Source organism: Varroa destructor, unplaced genomic scaffold (genome assembly GCF_002443255.2).
Source record: "Varroa destructor unplaced genomic scaffold, Vdes_3.0 BEIS01000003.1, whole genome shotgun sequence".
NCBI lineage: Eukaryota > Metazoa > Arthropoda > Arachnida > Mesostigmata > Varroidae > Varroa > Varroa destructor.
The window spans coordinates 11,938,760-11,954,969 of NW_019211456.1; the positions used below are offsets into that span (position 1 = coordinate 11,938,760).

Genomic DNA, 16,210 nt, shown 5'->3' on the forward strand with positions numbered 1-16,210 from the left:
TATGGATAGATATGATGCCAAACAAAAACGTTTATTGGAATATTCGTATGTAAACGTTCGTTAAACACTTAGACTTTACATATTAGCGTCGAGGTTTATAACTTGGACAGCCTTTAGGCCGCGAGGTAACTAACCGTATGTTTTTTTTACCTTGTAGTAAACTATTTGTTTATTTGTCATGCTAGACGATAGCTCTCCTTTTCAGTACTGAACAAATCTAGCCGCTTCCAAATTATAATGAGTTCGCGAATGAAAAAAAGGCTTTTCGTTCGAACGCTTGCTGAAACTATAATCAAGCTATACTAGTGCAAGTTTATGCGGCAGATGACATTCTATCGCACGCCAACCTCTTGTAAGTATAGAACCCAGGGTTAAGGTCCTCGGAGGCTTTTATTAAGTGCAGCGACAAATGCTACGTACTTGTGCAATGATGTTGTACGATGGAAACTCATGACTATCCAGCACTCTAAACATGCTTGGATCACAAGAGAATTTAGGCGTTCAACTATTTTACGCGTTGCGCTTTCTTTACATTTTGGTGTTTTAATTCCCATTAAATCTAGCCAGTTTCGGGGGCATTACATAGACATGCACGTGGGCCAGTGTCGTCTACAAGATGTAACGTGCTATTTGCAACGTTAAGTAAGCACGTACTCGTCATGATTTTGTCAATAAGGTTGGTGGCTGTTCGGCAAGCTTCGTCCAGCCCTCAAAGCCTCTTGAGCTTGACTAATTTTCGAATACAATATAACAATAAAGTATGAGAACTTACAATTTTGTTATGCTGCCATTATGGGGTCTATTGTTTAGTAGCGTTAATTTAAGTTTGGTGCAAACTTATACTGAAATTAAATCGTTACAATACACCTTAAAAGGTAATTGAAAGTTTTGATTTTACAAACGAACAGGCCCTAACTAACTATGGTAGTCAATAGTGTGTTAGCTCGCGTTTTAATGAATCAGTCAGTTACGTACGCGTACAGCCACCCATTAGTTTTCGCCGATAAGTTCACTTCCAACGAGTGTTGAGGTACGCTAACCGGATACGCTAATCAGATCAGACGCATTTAAGATAATGCATAATATGGCATGAAGCGTGAGGCTATGCGTGTCCTGAAGTCGGATTTTCACGAATCACTCAGCTCGACCTAAGGGTATAAAAAAATTATAGCTACTGAAGCACTACAAAAAAGCAGCAAAAATAGGTAATTAAATCTTTTGTTTAGGAAATTTGGAAATGCTGTTTTATAAGTTTATATTTATTAGCGTGTTCATTGTTAAGTTAAATGTAGAATAACCGATTACGAAAAATTGGCTATATTTCTGCTCAACGTGTGGTTAAAATGGTCTGTCTAAAATCGATTGAGGGTGCATTGTTCGAAAGAAACAGAAAGCATAATAGATATTGACCTTATCAGTACGGCCCAATAGAACACAGAGCGAATATTGGATTCCGAAGAAGTGTACCTTCATTTTTCGGCACAATTCCTAGTAATAACGTTCGTTTCATCGTAGAACTTCAGAAAGGCCAACGTTTTTAGTGCTTGCGTATCTTGCGAAGTTTATGCCATGATTTCTACCTTAGTCCTGTGATAGTGTGTGTTACCAAAAAACTAGGGTGTACTTAAGAAGTCTACACCCAGTGGTATCTCGACTCTATTTTGTGTTGGGAACTAGTCATCTGAAGCAATGCTGATTTAGCTTTGAAAAACCTAATATCAAATGCGAAATACAATAATGCCAGTGGAGCACAAACAACTAAGCTAAGAAATTTGTTTAGACGGCGCTGAAATTAGCGAGAGCGACTGTTGCAAAGTACTCGAGAGCCGTCGATTAAACTTACAGTGACTTTTATATTTGACACAAATATGGCTTAACGTAGATCCTTAATGGTAAACGAGTGAGACTTCTTTTGTGTACGTATAGCCAACACGCAGCGCAGTCCATCGGCTCAATGGCGAAGACCGCACGGGGACCAGCTACGGCTGAGTATACGCTACAGTATCCCGCTACGACCACTCGTCAATACAAAGGTATGTTTACCTTTGACATGGTTTTCTGTTAGGGCCGCTGAAAGCCGGTGTCATCTCGAACTCTTTTCATTTCCTTTAGATGGATACGCATTCTATCTAAAGAAGAATACGCCCAATACCCCTTAACGGACGAACTTTTGTCTCGTCTCATCCTGAAATTTATATTATTAGCTTTACTTTAGCTTTATTATTGGTTTAGATAAATGGCTGGCGTGAATGTGACTTCAATAAAGCGTAGGTCCCTCGAGAACTCAAAGGTAGACGTATATCATTTCAAGCTGTCAAAATAGAAAGCGCCGACGTGGGACTGTGGCAAAATAGCGCAACTAAAAAACGGATCCCACGACTGGCCGTTGACGTAATTTCAGCTTTGTCGGCCACCGCAGAACGTTAGACGGCACCGCAGGATTTCTCCAGGTATCTCATCATCATTACTATGCGCTACTGTTGTTTCTCGTTCGACTAAGATAAGCAGGAATTGAGTCAGTATGCAGAGACCCTAGGGTTATTGTTTCACCATATTGAACAACTCTTTATATTATTTGGAAGCGTAAGTGAATCATGGCGTATTTTTGCATGCCTTCTCGTCACAAGAAGGAAGGTACAGTCGAACGACACTTCTAAATACTCTAGTCGGGAATCAAATGATGCACGTAAAAATGAAATAAAACTCCTTCATGGCAACAATATAAATGCACTTGCCTAGAATACAGTAAAGTTTAGTTAAACGTTGCTAATGAACCATATGAGAAAATCCTCTGTCATATGGGTATGAACTGGTGAATACTTTCGCGGTATCAACCTTGTAGGAAATTACAAAAACACTGGGCCATCTGGTCAGGAATATCTATTGACCGACCAAGGATGGACACCATTCAATAGATATAAAATCAGAGGGAGAAAAACTATACTACCTAAACTTCAGGAAAGTCAGTCCACTGTACAGGTATGTAGTTACGGAAACGAAGTATACTAGCGTTATATGTCTAAATCAACTAATCTAAACTAATTAATTAATAAGTAATTACATAACTATGAATCGCTTACCCCCCAAAAATTCTCCATTTTTGGCAATGGATTTGTTTGCACCCCCTCGGTTGGGATAATCAGCGGCAAGCGATTATCTCGATTTTATATGAAGCCAGCAGGGCTGGCCGGGTTTTGTAAGGTTAGCGCATATTTGATCCACTTATTTTAGTGGGAATATTCATTTCTGTCGTGTAGATGACAATGGGCAATGTTTATCAATGCGATACTAGATCTTAACATTATCCGAACCCCTGGCCTTTTCGTGATGCCTATTCTTCAATAAACGCTTGCGTCTAATTCGTAGAGTGAAATAGAGGTTATCATCGCTTTCTGCTCTTCAACAGAATGTTGCTATACTACAAAAAACTACAGAGTGCAGATAATTAAAACTAAAGGAATCCGGCAGTACATACACGTGTGAATGAGACGTTCCCTTAAAACGTTGAAGTAACTGTGACAGGGTAGAAAATATTAGCGTATGCTTTACAGATTACGAATCCTATCGTGTTTCATCTTATCTAAGCGCGATTCCTAGGTTTACTTAAGCTCTGCTAGCGTTTAGCTGTGGTTTGAATCTGTTCGAAATATATCAGCATGATGATACATTCCATCCGTGGTTAGAATATAGGTAAAATGTCTACGTCAACGACTTGGCCTCTTTACCGCTCTCACGTTGGACAAACTGTTACCGCTAATAGACCTTCCCGAACCTTTGGGAGTGCAGTTCAAATGCAGAAGATAACACGAACTACTGCAAACGGCGTTGTACCAAAGAAGCGACCTATTAGCATCTTCGTTGAAGTACAGACAATAATTACTGAAGCAAAATATCTACTAGATATATCATCTGGTAAGCATTTTTATGTAAACGGCTTTATTTTCATGACACGTAAAGCGTAGTATTCATAAGGCTAACTGATTTGGGCCAGCACAAATAAGATCTACCAAGTAGGCCAAAGCACCCGAAGTTACGTTACTTTCTCATCATTTATTCATTATTTCACTTTGTTGACTGCTAGTAACAATTGCCGCGCAATCGTCACCGTATGCACGAATCAATAGCGACGACAAAATCAAACCTTCGCTTAGTTTGAACGAGTACGACCGCAACAACTAGAGATTGATACTTTGTATTTTTTTAGCGCCATCTGCTTTGCCTGTACCTTTGTCATTTCGTCCCACGATCCCGACCCCTTCACTGATATTTCATGCGGTGCGCAATACTTCCTGTCCAGAAACTTCACCAGTTTGCTGCGATCATCATGACAGCCTCATTTATCATGTCGACAGTACGGGCTTACTACGTGGACCTAGTTTTGTATTCTTCGACCAAAGGTAACACTAACATTCGACTTCGAGCTTTGAACATTAAGTCTTTAGTAAAAACAATCGATTTTGTGTGCCTTATTACCTCTCACCTTAGCACCTCTTAGCTGTTGTAGGTGTCTCTGCTTCTTATGCTTATAGGTGCCTATGTCTAAGGTGAGCCTGTATTACAGCCAGATAGACCATGTCTTAAATAGAAATTTGACATCTATAGAGAAACAACAGGCATAATGGAAGCGTTACTGTGGGGAGAACTAGAAATCCGGCCCATTCGAAAAAAACCCCGTCACGGACTTCCGTTACCTGCCTCTTCTTTTTGCAGGTTGTCAGCAGTGGTTACGAGGGCAGATCGCGAAGTGATCATGTCAACGAATGTTCCTGCTGCTGGCCAATGTGGAGCACTTGAGCGACAAGAACGTACCACCATTTTGGTTAAAAATTTGAATCATGCCAATCGAACAGATGTTGAACATGTTATCGCGCAACAATCTCTCATTTATCCTAATGGAACCTTGGTGCACATGAAGTTATCGAAGTTCTTTACGTTTCACGGAAGGGATTGTTTGATTACAGTCTTTGGCATCAACGAAACTGGTGCGCGCTTAGTAATGATAATACTGGAAATCAGTTAGTCTTGAAATTTGTTCTGAATGAATCCAGTATGTGCCTTATTTTAGGCCGACTAGATAAGTGACGCAAAATTCTCTATAGATTAATAGAAATGCACTTTTTTTTTTTCCATGTCACATTACAATGATAGCTCTGCCATGTCCTTTTTACTACGTTGTACAATATTTAAATAACGGGAAAGGCAACCAATATTGCTCTAATGAAAATACTCAACAACGTTTCAAAAACAGTCATTATAGAATATATTCTTTAGCTGAACTTACGAGCATATACCAGTGTTATACTAATCGGCATTTCTCCATTTAGGCAAAACATCTAGCGAGCTGCAAATTTCCGAATACCATCCTTCAGGTTCCATTTCGGTGCTGGCATCATGGTCGATGCCAGGCATTACAGCCATTGATGTCTTGTCAACTTCTACGACAGTATTTTTGGCCGTTGCTCGAAACGGGGTAACTGGCACAACACCCAGGACATCGCGAATCTATCGTCTAAAAGCTATGGAATCTGTTAACCAGAAGATAAGGGTGTGTGCTACATCGTGTGTCGTTTATTAGACTGTGGAGAATACAGACTATTTTGTTATGGCTACTCAAATGATGGGTCTTGGCTCATATTCAAATAACTCAACCACTTAAGCTATACGAGTAGGAAAACAATCTATCTTGTGTGTCCTGTTACCTCACAAATGGAAAGCCCTATTATCACATGGAGAGCGATGTGATCTGTATGGCTCTCTTTGAGTGTGTTGCCAGATGGTCATGAATACGCGGCCACCGCTGGTTCAAGCCTTAGCCTTGGCAGGTGATTACTATTGCGTATTTTCACTATGCCGTTCAATAGACTTGTTGGAGATACTCGCAATCAAGTTGAAGAGCCAGTGACACATGGGGGCTGATGCTCCGCGGTGTGAGTCTGTAGTTCGTGGTTTACGGCAAGGGACTGGAATAAGCATAGTTATTTCGTGGGCGCCCTCCCGGATAATCTACGTTGCAATACCGTCAGTTGGTTGTCGGGGTGATTTAACATAAAAAACAAAAGACAAAAATTACAGATTAAAGAAAAATACCATCACGTAATCGTGTGGTGATCAAACTCCCTACAGAACTTTATATGCATATTCATCATATGGTTTTAGTTATCGTTTTATATCCATATAGTCTTTGTTGTCGAATGAAGCTTTACGTAGTATAAATACAGCGCAATTAGGATATGATTAGCATTGATACGGCTATATTTGCACGGTAAAATTCGCTTATGGGTAGAATTCAGTTATCTAAACTAACGGCTCGACGGATACACGGGCGCAAAGTGCAGAGACTACCAGATTAGATACCGACTGAGCATTTCCTGCTGCACCAGAGACTTTCTTAATCCGTCTGTGGCTCTGAGTGCCTACACTATGTATACTGCATCACCCCGGATCTTAACGGTGATTTGTCACTACGACGGCGATACAGGGAAGGGCCCACGCCGTAATTGAGCCCACTTTAGTTCCGTTAGTTTTACGAAGGGCAGTCTTACATTGTGGACTATCAGCCCTGAGAGTTTATGCCACATTACTTTATATCGATTATTAACTAGGCCTGTGGGGTTTGCTGGACTTATCTAGGTTTTTCCCAACTAAACCTATGAAACAGCGCGTTAACAACAACTAGAATTACCATGGCAACACATCCTAAGAAAGGCGCATTAACTACCTGAATTATGCTGCCCCCTAATGCATTGGAGATTATGACAGCTCAACGGCAATGAGGCTGGTAGCTATCCATCAAATATTGCTAAACAAAATTGCCTATCCAATACATCGTTCTGTGTTTATCGTGCATAACTCTCGGAAAATGGCAAATTCCATCCACGTAGTGGTGTCTTCAGAGCCGTACGCCAATACAGTCGACTATGGCTTGCTTACAAATAGTGAAACTCTGCTAGGTTCGCGCTTGCCTAAAAATCCGAGCCAATGAAGCTGGGCAACCAGCCCATTTGACTTACCAAAATCTTACTCCGACCATTGTTCTGCGCAGAAGCGAAAGGCCGTGGCAGGAGACTTCAATGCATGCTTGGATCAATCCGCCTCGAGCCGCTCGTCGGCCCTTCAAGACGCCAATGGAACGTCAAAGCTAGATAGTTAACTCCACGACGGTATCAACGTTTGTCAGTCGTGCAGGAACCTCTATCATAGACACCTTTACAGCAAATTCGCGCAGCGATAAAATCAAATACATCAGAAAGAATCACTCTCTCCACGAAGAAGGACAGCTCTAGGTACCCATTCCTAATTAGATCTTAAGGTCCCTTTAGGAAGAATTAGCTTTCATCGCATAATTTGAATTCAAGGAGAAACTCTTGAAACGGTCTCATGAGGTCCTCCCAGTGCCAAACTCGGTTGATATTGAGGCCTATTCACGTTTTTTTCGTTAACATTACGGAACCTGCGGTTTATCCAGCCCACCTCAGGAGACATCGGCTATGGTTCGATTACCTTTAGACTACTGCCAACACTGCAACTTGTAGCAAGGCCGCTGACGGCGGGGTCTAAAGTGATCAGCCAAAAAGATATATGCTATCCAACGTGCAAAGTACCTAAAACAACAGAAAGCCATTCCTATAACAAGCCGAACATCAGCTATATAAATGACCTAGCTTGCGCAGGCCTACGTCGTGTTTATCGCCTTAGCGGTACTCATCGACCTCGCTAGAGCATTTCAATCTACTAACACTGTATTACGAGGCGTTTCACCGCTTAGCGTAGCGTAGCGTGGAACAAACTAATAGCGAGCAAGCGCAAAAAGCTGTGCCAAAAGTTCTCCGTTTTACACTCAGGTGCTCGAAATTCTAGGCTTAAGAAAACAGCGAGATCGGAAAAGTATCTGGAATGAACATCTCGAGGCCGCCGTACAGCTGGCGTTGAGTTGGACCGCTACATTGAACGAACGTCTTTGTTCTGGATTATTTCTTTTTCCTTAGCTAGATGGAACACTTCTCGTTATCCCAAAAGGCAAGAATGACTCAAGCCAACCGGCGCGGGATTTTGCACTCGATCAAAGCGACGTGTAAGGTACATTTTGTGAATACGAAGTGAATTTTAAGTAGCTCTCAGATGTACACCTAGGCGGTGTTTGTAGACTTCAAAGCTGCTTTCGACTTCGCTTTAAGGAATTTAGCTTTCAACATCCTCACCGACCCTGACGTTTCCGCGAACGCGCTTAACTTAACAGCAATGAGTTACAATCGATGATGGGATTCCGGATCCCAGACTGCAATTGTGGCCTGCCCCTGCCGTTTTTCAGTTTCATTTAAAGATCCCCAGACATTTGGTGAAGGTTCTCCTCTATGCAGACGATTTGCTTATTTACGGAAGCAATCATTTCTTCAGTTTTGATCTCCTCTTTCAGTCCAGTTCATATTCTTGAGTCCCATTAAAATAACAAAACCGAATTCGGGACGGTAAATTCGAATCCTATAAAATATGGGCCGTAACGGACGAGATTTGGGAAGAGAAAATTAAATTATATGACGATACTTATAGGCCTAGTCAAAGACCCTTTAGAAATTCTGAAGCTGAAAAATTGATGCATGTTTAATTAAAGTTATTTATTATTTACCTTTATACTACAGATTTCATTTACGGGATTCAAAAGAGTGTTGGAGGAAAGGTGGAGTGTGGTGATTTAAGACATGCTTCCCGAAGTAATCACCCACTTACAGGTCGCTTTGAAACGCACTTTGTAAGCTAAATCTATAGTGATCTACACTGAGATTTAGCGCAACAAATCATTACTCCGAGACAAAGATGACCTATAGTTAAGAAAGCGATAGAATCAGTAGAGATTCAAACTGTATCCACTCATAGACTTACTGCAAGGTATAAGTTCTAAATTTTAGTTTGAAATAATTTAAGCAGTGAAAATGTTGAAATATTCTAGAGTACTGAGGTGGCGAGGCTGCGCCTTTCGGATGTATGAGTACTTTGCCAAAGATGTATAACAACTTCATTTCAATCAGTTTCAGCGGATAAATACTGTTTCCACTCGTGGGGCATCCGATGTTGTCTTATTACCAACACATCGAAACGACTCCGTCCTTTGCGTATTTGCTAGTGGCAAACAATCGTTTGGTGAGTCGGCGTCCGTGTTCCGCTATGAATCACAATTCGATGTGTTTGTCGAAAGTCGTTCGCTGCCTGTCTATGCAGCGGAATCGCTTACGAAGATTAGCCACATGGGTCTGAACTTTTTAGTTGTGTCTAGCCCGTATCAGCAGACGGTTTCGGTTTGGCAGTGGGTCGATCACTTGGAATTCACGCGATTAACGGAAATACGTAGTAGGTGTATTGCTCAATTAAGATATGCATATATATATACATATATATATACACACGTATTACGAGTATATGTGTGCATAAGCTACCAAATGTTGTTTGATGTGTAACCCTTTCATAAAAATCGAATGTGTAATCACTGGTTTTCATGCTTTCAGTTTCAGCTCGCCTCGTACATCCCTTCTGGCCTGATATGAAAGACCGCGTGATGTTAGCAATTGTCGAAAGTCATAGCTTGTTTGTGCGCATTTTCGACGGTGACTGGGACGAGTTACACAGACAAGGACTGGAAAACCTAAAAAATTACCATTCATTACCTACCACATTTCCATACCACCGCAGTCAAATCAATACAGCGCGTTCACACGAAATGGGGCATATGTACACTAAGAACAAGACTGAACAAGATTCTACCTACCTCGAGAATTCTCCAACCGTCACAATTGGCTTCGAGAAAAGCCCAATTACGAATCACAGTTTGAATGTTTCCGTCCGCGAAAACACATTTCCAGAACATAAAACGCATCCACAAAAAGCAGCGCGTTCGGACCTAGCGGTTCAGCTAAATCTCGGAAAAACACCTTTGTCTTCCAAACAAACAAAAAACAATAAAGTCGTACAGACTTCAACCGCAAAGTCTCACGTACCTTTCATGTCTACAAATCATATCCAGAGACGAAACCCCAAAATTCTTTCTCCACGATACCAGTCTCGTGCAACAAAAACTAGAATCACCACCCGTCTGGCATCCAACGAGGAAAAAGATGAACAAGCCCGAGAGACGTGGGGAGAAAGTGCCGAAGCAAGCCCGGAAGACGATGACGAGTTCGTGCTGACCGATTTCCCACCAGCTCCTGCAGAGACCGGATCGGAAGCGGTGTCCACTATGAAAGAGGCGTTGGACGTGCACCAAAGAACACCTGTTAAGATTGATTGGTGGTTTAATAGGGATGAGGTCGCAATAGGCAACTACCTTATGGAGCACGACAAGAATATCATCCGCGTTCCGCTTGACGAAGACAAGTTTAGGCGTAAGGAAAAAACGAAGCAGCTATCCAATGAAGAAAAGCCAATAACTAATTATGTGGACGTTGATGAAAAATTATACAAAGTTCGACGAGAAAGATACATTTCTACACAGGTCTGAGGGTCAACCTCGAAGGCGTTGGGGTTGCACCTTTTTTTAACCACTCTAGATTTTAATATTCCTATCTCTAATAAGCAGCTTAGTTATAAATGTTACGTCGTTCGGGTCCATATTTACGATAACTATCGTATACTGTCGTTTTTTTAGCTGTTGTGTGTTGCATTCAAAATATCAACTTGTTCAGAGTTGTATTTCCGACCTTTGCATGTAGACGTCTCATTACTTCAGTGAATGCTTGTCCAATAATCAAAATCTATATCTTTAATATCTGTATTGGCTGATTTCAAGATAAGCGCTACCGCCATCGTTCCGAGCATCGAACCATTATGTGTTAAACGTCAATCAACAAGACATATCGATACTAGTACGTACGGAAAGTCTAATGAGGCTTGCTATGTTTATCGTGATTTTGGCCACGTCATCTATTTGTAGATAAATCATGCAATTTTGGAAGACGGTCCGGAGACCAACTCAGTCAGAGAGATGACCGGTATGTTAACGATTAGATACATCTTTTCGTCTAGGCTGCGCTTGCATTGCGTAATGTACGTGTCCTTTAGTGCTTAACAAAATAAAGCAACAAAAGCAGACAGTTTTTTTGAAAGCTTATGAATTACGAAAAAGCGTCGACGTTCAAAAGTGCTTACCTTTGTTTTGCTTGTAAACCAATGTTCCCCCATCCCGGGGTTCATCTTGGTTGACAAGCTTTTGATGAAAAACAGAAGTTTGAGTCAACCTAAGTATTAGTAGATTGTCAAGCGCAATAAAACTATCGGGTATATATATTTAAAAAATAGCAGCTTTTTCTAAAAGTGTCTTCGGAATCGATAAGGTTAGTACGTTCCGTCGTTGATAAGCCTTTAACAAAATAACTTGAATTGTTAGATAATCCGATGAATGTAGCAATCAATTGGATACTAAAATTAAAAAAATAGCGATTACGACGGTTACGAACGTAGCGATGTAACATCTTTTACTGCAGCACAGATATATCTATCATTAATAGTATAAAACCTATCGTTTAAAACCGACAGCGTCTTCCCTCTGTCGCGTTCTAGGAATGCAGAAACAATTTGAAGCCGGCCAAACTATTCCATGTGCTTACTATGGCTGCAGGAAACGCTAGAATCGCCACTTGTTAACCGAGCTAGTGTCGTCACCATCACAGTATGAGTCCGAGGTTTACCTAGGTATATCACAACATACCGCTGTATTGTATCTACCTTTAACGCTTGTCGTAGCGCAATATCGCACAACGACGACGCCACGTTACTGGCGGCGTGCGCCTTAAAGAAGTCAGCCCGTAGCCATCTACTAGAGACGGCGTTAAACACAGACAGGTGTTGATTGCAGGTCACGCGATTATTGTTTTGGCTGTCTCTAAGCGTTTGGTTCAGTGTTACACGTGACCCGAATCGAATTACGTTGTATTTGTCTAATCGTCGGTAGAAGGTGGGCAAAGACGCACTGTACATTTAGGTATAGCAAATTACTTTGATGGTCAGGTACGGATTACGCATAGTTAGTGACAGTCAGGCCTACTCTGGAAACCTGCAATACAGCTACCTAATTGTTCATTTTACTAGTGAATCACAGAGGCCTTCCAAGGCAGCCTTGTGTTTTCATTGAAATTCTATCCCATTATAGGATATTATACGACAGTGGGTTCCTACATCAGCAATATATATAATACCCATCGGAAGATGTATGTAAGATATTCAACGATTACTTCGACCATTGCAGATGATTGTTTATATTTTAAGATACACACTTTTCATACGACCTGATCAGGCTTCCGTGTGTCGTATTGTTATCATTGCTTTTGATAGTAATTAACTGCTCGATGACTACGTGCTTAGATGATTGTAGGACCAACCGGACAACACGTAAGAACTTATTACCGGCCCGAAGAACGAGAGGACTGACAGCATGGGCGACATCACGGTCATTTTCTGCCCGGCTGTAATCAGACCATTCTTATCGATTTATCTGTTATGCACGATCTATGATGCAACAGACAATCAGACGGATGACGCACGCTGTGGGTGATGATGAGTCTTACAAGCGAGACAGAATACTCTCTTCTTTTATGACTACCTGCCCAGCTTTCTTGTGCTCCCTCAAGGTGCTGACGACCGATTCGCTACCGGTCCCGCCCGTTCCTGCCCGATGAAGAGCATACCGTAGACCACCGCCGACCACAGCCTGCGGCTACTTTCACTGATATATTCGCGTCTCGCTCAGGTCGGAAGTCGGCAAGGTTTACAGCTCTAGTTACTACGAGTACGTATACATGCTCTTGTAGTATATATATATATATATAAATGGCGGAGTGTGGACTGCACTCCGGCCGGGTAAGCCGCCTATTCAGCTAACATGTCGATTTTCATGGCCTGCTGTTTTACATGGCCTTTCTGCTGTTGTAAGTAAGGCTGCTGCGGTACACGCACCTAGTATCAGCTTTGGAATAATGTTCGCACCGCCCGCCGACGGGGCGAGGTGCGCAAGCAAACAGAGCCTGAAAGAAGCGGGTATGCTGCACAGGTGCCTGATAGCACTGACTATTATTGGCCCAACGGGTAACCGGTTAAGCGCTAGCTTATCTCTAGCGTACACTCAATGTTGGCACACGTTGGCGTTCGATGACGCTCTCATCCGTCGCCCGGTCCGTTCATTGTGGCTTTGTAAAGATGACCCGAACAAAACATCACCCTTCAACGAAGTGTATCACTTGGCAATCATGCGTACGTGCCGACTGTCACATTCAACTATGCTTCACCGCTTTATCAAATGGCTGGTACTGATAAAATAGTAAGCTAAGACTTTCCAAGTGCATACTACTATCGCCGATACGATGACCCTCGATGTGCTAGTCCAAAAAAAGGAGCCTAATCGAGATTCTACTTGCATTACTCAGAGTCGGCTTTCTAGATAATCTTTCCCTGTAATTTTACAGCGTCAAGAAACAGTCCTGAATAATGAGATTTGTTTTGACAAGTACGTTTTTTTAATGACGAATTTGTTACATTGACAATTGGTTCCGTCTGATTTCACTAACGGCTCTATGTATGGTGTCTATACATATATAAATGACATTCTGCTCATATAGATACATGCACTCATGCTGGGTGGCAGAATAATGCTACTTGTATAAACGAATTTGGAAAAACATAAGAAAAAATAAAAGACAGTAAAACGTTTTTAACATTAACAACATCGTAAACAAATCGTTTGAACTGACCTTCAGTATCTGTCAATCAGAGAGCGTCAATTAGAACAGCTTCTTCATTGACCCAAGTAAACTTAAATACGGCGATATCGGGCCTATATAGATATATGTCCTAACATAAGAATACTTGATGTAACGTTAGATAGAATTGCCATAGATCGTTACAATCTGACTAGAAACGGGTCGCGAAAGCAGTGCGCCAGTTCGTGTGAGAAAATTCTAGCTTTTGCAAAACAAAGTTCTACTGTAGGCTGGGGCTCGTATTTTGTATGCTTTTCGGAATGTATATTTTTTTGCCATACCCAGCGAAATCAACCTACAATGTTAAGCCACACACAAAATGTGATACACAGGTCTATAAAATCAGGTTCACTTTAACCATACCTAATCTATTGAAGCGAGCCAGACTATCGCATGGCCAACTCATATATGTTTATACTTGATTGTTGGGCTTTATTGACACTTAATAGCTAGCTCTATTGCCAGTCAACACAAAGTGCTACACTATCTCTCCACGTTTCCGTCCCGAGCGCTATCGTCCTTCTTTTGCTGGTGCTCTCTTGCCTGACAGTAGTGCTCTTCTTTCTCGTCGTCTTATTCCTCCCGTCCTGGGAGAGGGTAACCGACGGCAAGGGACTTTGGGGAAAGGACTGGAGAGGCATGCGAACACATGGGCGCAAGCCGGTCCGGCCGCCCCGAGCTGGGAGATAGATAACCAGAGCGCGCCCCCGACCAAAGGGGCCGGATGGGATGCGAAAAGTCTCTGACTCTAACCGCTGCCGACGATGATTTGGCAAATCGCTGATCATCAAACGACTACGACGATGTGACACTATCAGCTCTCGTGTATATTTTGTGTCTCCCACGAAGATATTTTCAGCGAGGTTGAACGGGCTAAAAGAGAAAAATCAACTAAAAATCTTACTGTTATCATAGTGTCCTTACGCATGTAGGTTTGTATGCGTCTAAAGAGACTTGCATACAATAGCGTTGCATAGACGCAAATGCGCTTACCTACATTATTTAACAAAGCGAACGTGAGTGTGACTTTGATCAATTTGAGTGCGTGTGCGTCGTACTATTTTGATGCGTGCAATGACAACTGTGAATTGTGAATGATACAGGGTCAGTAAACTGATGGTCTTCTTTCTACAGTTTTTGTGAATAAATGAGGGAACGATTAAAACCTCACAGCGTCCATCCAAGAACGTTATTGAGGCTATCTAAGGAATGACTATTCTCTCCGGTGCTGATTCAGCAGGGTTCTCTAAAGCAACGATCGTCATCTCAACCCTGCGGCCCAAAATCCAGACAGCTCTTCTTGGATTCTAGGCGCTAGCGGGAGCTTTGGCTCAATTTTTTTTGACGTTGTCCTGAAATTCTCCGTTGGTTGACTGCGTCTGGCGGACGTCTCGAAGGAGCCGAGGGCAAACTAGCTGTTCACGTTGGGCGCGATATGCTATGACAAGACGGCCTCCCGCGCATTCGACGTCATCTTCGTCGCCGGCCTGCTCCTGCTGGCACTGGCCGGCGGAACGCGGGGGGCCCCGACAAGGAAAGCTCACTCAGACAGACCAGGGCCTACCAGCGCGGCCACGGGAAGTTATGAGCATTCACGAGAGCACCGTGGCAGCGTCGTGCGAACAATATCCAACGAGCTATTTAATGACAAAGTGGGAAATTGGTCAAACGAAGGTCGAGGGTCGTACAAACGGCATGCCAGCAGAATGTCCTCATCGGAAGATGAAGAAGTGGTTTTTAGTGTAGAAGACGATTCCACATCCCAGGAAAGTGACGAAGACTACCAGGCTGATCAGGCCATCGACGACTCTATAAACAGTCCAATAAACTTAGATCAGGAGCCTGTCGCTAGCCCGCGTTACCGTAAAGACCACAAAAAACCTGGTGAGGGTTTCGGATCGGCGCAATCGCGAAACCTCGCTCATACACAGCAGAAGAGACCGGCAGTGTTGAGACCAAATGGAAGTACTAGGAAGCCAAAATATAAGAAGAAAATGGTACTCCCAACAAAGCATCCAATCCGCCATCGGCATCACATAATGGCTGGGGGGCCGAGCAGTCCCAGACTCGGACGTTATGTACAGCTGTATTCCAAAAATGGATACAATCTCAAAATTACAATGAACGGGAGTGTTGAAGGAACTGAAGAGGTCCGCAGCGATCTCGGTGAGTGTAGGTGACTTTTTAAATTATTTGTTAAAATTGTAATTAACCAAAATCATTGTTCAATGTTCATATTTGTCCACTTAGTTCCGTAAAAACCTGAAGCATGAGGTCTTGTCTGATGCACTCACACAGTTATCACCAGGGCCGGCCGTCTGCATATTCTAAAACCAGAAACGTTCGGGAGATCTGTATAGATAAACAATTTTCGTGCACTAAACATCGCATTGTGATAAAATTTAGATTTTATTCATCATTGATTTGATTACCATTTTCCTCTCTTTCATTCCCTTGACAGCCTTGAAACCTAG

General features: G+C 42.3%; 2 protein-coding genes across 3 annotated transcripts in view; both read left to right on the forward strand.

Moving 5' to 3' along the window:
* The first annotated feature begins 1,135 nt into the window (after window positions 1-1,135).
* LOC111246416 (uncharacterized) lies at window positions 1,136-11,280 on the forward strand. The gene is made up of 10 exons (XM_086984642.1): window positions 1,136-1,154; window positions 1,927-2,033; window positions 2,402-2,450; window positions 2,843-2,979; window positions 3,684-3,912; window positions 4,205-4,397; window positions 4,711-4,982; window positions 5,325-5,545; window positions 9,024-9,342; window positions 9,498-11,280. Exons 5-10 carry the CDS (start codon window positions 3,696-3,698, stop codon window positions 10,484-10,486), a joined length of 2,211 nt encoding a protein of 736 aa, XP_086840768.1. The 5' UTR covers window positions 1,136-1,154; window positions 1,927-2,033; window positions 2,402-2,450; window positions 2,843-2,979; window positions 3,684-3,695; the 3' UTR covers window positions 10,487-11,280.
* A 151-nt stretch (window positions 11,281-11,431) lies between these two features.
* LOC111247755 (fibroblast growth factor 9-like) overlaps window positions 11,432-16,210 on the forward strand; it is a 42,950-nt gene continuing 38,171 nt past the window's right edge. The window contains exon 1 of one of the 2 annotated variants that reach the window (XM_022799074.2): window positions 11,432-15,908. In XM_022799074.2, the coding sequence (XP_022654809.1) occupies window positions 15,443-15,908 (466 nt within the window). In that variant the 5' untranslated portion in view covers window positions 11,432-15,442. The remainder of the gene's footprint in view (window positions 15,909-16,210) is intronic. The other variant, XM_086984661.1, reaches the window with a different exon arrangement.